This window comes from Monopterus albus, unplaced genomic scaffold (assembly GCF_001952655.1).
Source record: "Monopterus albus unplaced genomic scaffold, M_albus_1.0 scaffold166.1, whole genome shotgun sequence".
NCBI classification, from domain to species: Eukaryota; Metazoa; Chordata; class Actinopteri; order Synbranchiformes; family Synbranchidae; genus Monopterus; species Monopterus albus.
Genome location: NW_018128046.1, coordinates 779,692 through 785,850, shown reverse-complemented (window position 1 = coordinate 785,850; position 6,159 = coordinate 779,692). Strand labels below are relative to the sequence as shown.

The window sequence follows — 6,159 nt, the reverse complement described above, 5'->3', positions numbered from 1 at the left end:
AGACCAATAGGAGAAAAGTTTCAGGAGAACATTTTTCGCTTTACCTGAATGTCAGCATTTTTGAAAAAAGATATTTAGGTTCTAGTTTTCTAAATGGCAGTGAGATATGCTGCTTTTGTTTTATATTATAATATTAAAGTTTCACTATTATTTCTGTCACACATTGATCATTAATTCATATCAGTCATGAAATTCCTGTTTTTACTGAGAAACTGGCAAATGAATGGATGAAATTCATGGTGTCCAAAGGCCACTTGACAGAAATAAAATAAAGCGTCGCTGTTAAGAAATTTCACTGAATGGACATGTTTCTAAAATAATAACATCTTAAAATGTCATTGAGAAAACAAGCAGCTGCATGGATGATTGTGACATAGTGTTTATTATGTGTTTTTTTTAAATTTTATTTTATAAACCAAGACGGTCCCTCAAACAGACTCGCATGTGGTTCCAGTTGTGCCTGCACCCTTTAGCCCTTGAGCCTGTGTCATTTGTCTGTATGAATGAATGTTGTGTTAAATACAAAATGCTACATGTACATTGTATCATACTCATTTATTGTCAGTCAGTTTGAGGAACATAAATATCAGTTTTCTCAGGCTGTAGCCAGACAGGAGTGACTGTGGAGGGAAACATTCCCCGTGCTGCTGCAGCCTCGTCAGCCTGTGCCTCCCTCCGTCTTTTTATCTTGTCCTTAGATGTTGTTTCTCTCTGTCGTCTTACTCTACGTGTTTGTCTTTCTATGTCCTTTTTCTCCGTCTGTCGGCCTTCCCCCTCCCTTTCAGCCAGACCAGTAAGTCGGCTGGATATGAGGTCTTTTCATCTGAAAATCTCTGCAAATATGCACAAAGTCAAAAGCAATTCATTGATATTTCTTTGATACTATTACAGATTTGTTTCAGTGGTTGTTTACTAATTTATTTACTCTTATTTTCTTTGTATATTGACAGCATTTTAATATATTTATAAAACAAAAGCTCAGCACATTTAGTAGCTGCTCTGGCACTTTTGGTCATATCACATGATCTTTTTTTATATTAAACAAAGATTTTATACGTTATCAAAATGACTAAGCATGAACATCTGTGGTGTTTTGCCGATATCACTATCACTCGCTTTTCTCTTCCTTCAGTACAGCTGTTACCTGCAGTGTTTTTTTTCTTATCTCATGTTTACATTTTATTATGTGTACTGGGGCTGAACCTGCATTTCATTGTGTAGCCCTGTGTTGTATAATGGCAATAAAGATAAATCTAGAGCTCAAACCTCAAACAGCAATTCACTGTGAATTTTACAGACCTGACCCTCATCGTGAGGTATGTGCCTGGTGAGGCCGAGTCACCGTTGTCCTCTACAGCTTCCTGTCTCATCCTTTTTTTGATTGCAGCTCTGCTTGCCTTCTGCAGATCATCCTTAACTCCATGCACAAGTACCAGCCCCGGGTCCACATAATCAAGAAGAAAGACCACACCGCCTCGCTGCTCAACCTCAAGTCTGAGGAGTTTCGCACATTCGTCTTTGTGGAGACCGTCTTCACGGCTGTCACGGCCTATCAGAACCAGCTGGTGAGTGCTTCGCCTTATTACAGCATGTCTTCTGCTGAACTCTGCTGCTGGTTTCTGTGAAACGTTTAAACAACACATAGCTACAAACTCTGCTTCATAGCTGCTCTGGAGCTTCTGTTTGTATCATAGTTTTCTTCAGCAGGGGCAGCTTGCCCAGTTGATGTGGAGTTGTAGATGGTTTTTTTAACAGCAGTAAAGTTGATGTTCAAAGTTTATCGTTGTTGAGGAAGATTGTGTGATCAATATCCAAAGTTTAAGAACAGCTACTAAACTTTTGCATTAATATTGGAAGGCCCAAAACAAACAGTGAGCGAGGAAAGCCACATCTTCAGGGCAGAGAAAGTTGTCTTTCCAAATGAGCAGTGACAAATCACTGGGTCAAAACTGGCCCAATTTGGGTGGATACAGAACCACGCAATAACTCGGTTAGTATCCATGGGAAAACCACCCGGGACAAGGATTAGTTATGATACAGTGTTAGGTTGTCTGCCCAAAATAAAACAAGGAATGTTTGCAGCCTGTTACAAGTGATTCTGACAGGTATCAATTGAAGTTTTTAATGCACCATACACATTAGTATAGTTTTGTATAGTAAGCAACACATCTGTGACACCTCTAAGGTAAAACTTAACAACCCTAACTATAATTTGTTAGGGTTGCTACATCACTGAATTAATCGTTTTCTTTTTTTAAATGCTAACACTGGGCCAAAAACACTGGTAGTGCTGTATTCATGCTTGTGTTTAGCCTAGTTTTATTGTGAGGATTTATGAAAAAGCACCTTACAGTTCTTCATAGACAGCTCGTGTGTTACTGTGCTAGAAGTTCATTGGGTAAAAACCTTGTATAACATTAAACTACAAAATGACAGTTATACACTTGCTTTGGCAACCTTGTTCAACATGTTATAGCCCCTAAAAACTTGGTTTGAATGCAGAAGTGTTTCTGTAGAAACACTAACAACAATCAGAATTAAAGCTGCTCTGTTGGGACCTCCCTGCTCAACAGAAGGTGACTGAGAAAACAGGTTTTCAGGGCCAAATGTCTCTTCTGTTCCCTGGTGTCCCCCAACTTATGGCTTGTTTTGTTGCAGAAGCAATAATGGCAAGTAAATGATTGTTATTAATGACTATACTTTTAAGCCTGAGCTCCATACTGTGTTTGTAGTGTTGTGGTAGTGCTACAGAGAACAGAGCCAAGCTGCAGGAGGGAGCATGTTGGGGCAGACTGACTGGTTCTGACAAAAACAAATGAAGAAAAGGCTGAAAATAAAGAGAAAAGGCGGGTGGGGGTGGGTGAAGGATCATGAGGGATGAGTCCATACATACATAGGGTACATACCCTTTCCACTCACCTGCTCTGTTTTTCCAGATAACCAAACTGAAGATTGACAGCAACCCGTTTGCCAAAGGCTTCCGGGATTCGTCACGGCTGACAGACATGGAGAGGTACAGGGGATTCTGGGTCCTGCACTGTGGGGTTACCTTTGTACTGCTGCCTTCAATAAGAGAGGAAGGACTGTGTGTGTGCGCGCAGTTCATTAGTAAATACTGTGTTTATTTATTTCTGTTTGTGTCGGTATGAAACACATGATGTTGAACATCTGTAATTCTTTGTTTCATTTTAATTTTTTCTTTCATTCTTTACATGTCTTTTGTCTTGATGCTGTTGTTAATTGTTCCTTTTTGTATTTTTTTATTTCTTTCTCCAACTTTCTTTTGTCTACCTTCTCTCCAACTTTCCTTCTTTGTCTCCCTTGTTTATACCTTCATTTTTCTGTTGTTTTTAAACTTCTCTTCTATCCTTAAGTTTTTACGTCCTTGTCTTTCTTTCATCCACCCCTTTTTTCATATAGTTCTTGTCTCTTCATTCTTTCTTTGACTTTTTTTTTTGTTTTGTTATTTCTTTCACTTGTTTTTCTTTTTACCTGTTTGTCCTTCCTTCCTTCCATATTATCTCTTTTCATTTTGTCCTTGCTTGTCATTTCTTCATCTTGACTTCTTTCTAGTTTGTTATTCTTTGTGCATTTTGCTTCTTGTCTTCTCATGTTGTTTCTTTTCTTTCATTCCCCCTTCATTCCTCCTTTCTGTCTTTCTTATCTATTTGCAGTTATATTTTCTATTTTATTTGACTGTATGTTTTATGAAAGAGAGGAAACGGTGCGTGTTCGCTGCCACACACACACACACTCCTACAGTTACAACTCCCCCTCCAAAGGATTTTTATGGACGCTGCCAAAACACACACTTCTCGTAATTCCTGATTCCGGCACTATGGCCAAAATCAGCTGACAAAATCAAACCATCTGCCCATTTCCCTCAATCAAACATCCTAAACAGAGCCCACCAAAACAGTCAGATGCCCCTTACACCCTCCTCCTCAGTCTTCTTCTTCTTTCTGTTTTTGAAGGCTGTGAATTAGGCCTGATCAATTGATGTTCAGGGAGCTGCAGAAATCACATTAGTCTGGAGTCGGCCACTGCACTAAAACACACTCTAATTCAATTGGCTGCAGTCACTGATTGAAACCAGCATGCTCTGCCCCTCCCCTTTGCCTCCCTCCAGCCCTGCTGTGCATTGTGGGAGCTTGCTGTGGCCTCTGCGCCTTAGGGGCCCAACGCTGATAAAAACACACACATTTGTACTCCTCTGCTGACAGATATTGCACTTTCCTAACCTAATTGGAGGGGTGGGGGCTGCTAATGTGGATGCATGGCTCTCATGATGCAGGCCACTTGCCTGTCTACCCACGAACACACACGCACACACTCATTGCCTCCCTCAACAATTTGTGTCACTGTATTTGAGAAGTGCTGTCTGACAAGACTCAAATGAGCTAATGCACTTTGTGGGATAGCAACCACACAAATGGACGCCACCAAATTTACATGCACAGCCGACATAAACACACAAACACACAAACAGAGGCTTAGTTATTGTAAAGAAAATGAAACTAATGTTACACTGAAATTTGTGCAACTGTGGAAAATAATACTGAAATGTTACTGACAGCTGAGGGTACAGCTGTGGACTCTTGTAAACCACTGATTCCAATGTGTTTTTAAAATTCATTCTAAAAATGTTTTAAAGTATAAATTAATTGTTTCAAATTGTTGAAAAAATATGATTTTTAAAACAAAGAAAGGGCCATAATTTCTGCAAACACCAGCAAAAACATGTGACCATAGAGGGGGAAACCTCACTTATACTTGTGAGTGTTTAATTCTGATCTTGTGACACATTTGTGTTATCTGGTTTATGTTGTAAGTCACTGTAGTCTGTCTAGCTGGTCTACAGTATGACTTAATAATTTGATCTTGAAGAGGCTGTCATGATTAAAAGTATACAGAATAAAAGACTTAGAATCTGACAGGTCAGTGAAACACTGGAACTGCAGTTGATTAGTATTTAATTTGTTCATTGCTACTTGCAAATACTCCAGTACTGTGACAGACTGGCGACCTGTCCAGAGTGGACCCCGCCTCTCGTCCAATGTCAGCTGGGATTGGCTCCAGCCCCCGCTGCAACCCTGTTCAGGAATAAGCGGTATAGATAATGGATGTATGGAAATACTCCAGTATACAAGCTTCTGAAAATGGCAGTGTCATGGTCCACCCCTGCCTTCCTGCTAGACTTTTATTTTGAAAGGACCTTCCGAGTTGTCACCAGCCCACTCTCTCCCACTTCAATACCAACCACGGGCTGATTCAGGTCACCTGACTAATTCCATTCACCCATCGCTCATTGTCTCCACTCTACATATACTGCCTTGTTTCTCTGCTCCAGTTGCCAGATCATCATTCAGCACTGTGCTGTGCATTCCAGTCATCACCTATCACCAGACCTGCATTCTGCCTGCCTGATCCTTGTCACCAAACTTGTTACTTGCTTGCCTGGTTCCACCCTTGCCATACTGGTTGCATGATGTGCTGTCCTGTCATCTCCTGTTACCTGTTCTCCAGACCTGACCCCTGTCTACCTGCAACCTGATCTACACCCTACCTGACCCTGACTCTTTGGCTGCCTAGCACTTGTCACTTACTGAGCTGCAGTGTTTTTCCAGCCATCTGTTCACCGGACCTGTTTTCTGTCTGCTCCATTTCTTCTCCAGAGTTAGCCTTATTTTGTTGCCACTATTTCCAGGATGTGCTTTGCACTCTCTGGAACACTAAGCAGGGCTGAGCCTGGTCAGTACATGGAGAGTAGACTGCCTGGAGAGACCTTGGGATCCATCAGCCCAAGTATATTGTTCCGTGATGAGACAGCTCCTCAGTCTTACCCGCATGCCACAGCCATCTTCCCTGTTTGCAGCTCTGCCTCCACTAATAACCCTTCACCCTTTTCAGTGCCTGTTGAGTTTTGCATTTGGGTCCAAGTTTCTTGGGGGAATCCTGACACTGTGTGTTAATACAAAAATTATGTATAGGTCAGATTAGAATGTTGTACATTTTCACTGATTTTCATTGTAAAAAACAAGGATCAGTTGGAGTTGCCAGTATGTGTTGTTAGACTCAGGTGCAGTTCCATAAACTAAACAATCAGATTTATTTTGGGGCTGTCTCTTTGGCTTTTGCTGTAGGGGAAGTGTTGGGAAT

At 41.0% G+C, this 6,159-nt stretch overlaps 1 protein-coding gene across 1 annotated transcript in view; it reads left to right on the top strand.

Moving 5' to 3' along the window:
* tbx20 (T-box transcription factor 20) overlaps positions 1-6,159 on the top strand; it is a 15,729-nt gene that overhangs the window by 5,182 nt on the left and 4,388 nt on the right. The window contains exons 5-6 of the mRNA XM_020615551.1: positions 1,407-1,565; positions 2,937-3,143. Coding sequence (XP_020471207.1) covers positions 1,407-1,565; positions 2,937-3,143 — 366 coding nt within the window. The remainder of the gene's footprint in view (positions 1-1,406; positions 1,566-2,936; positions 3,144-6,159) is intronic.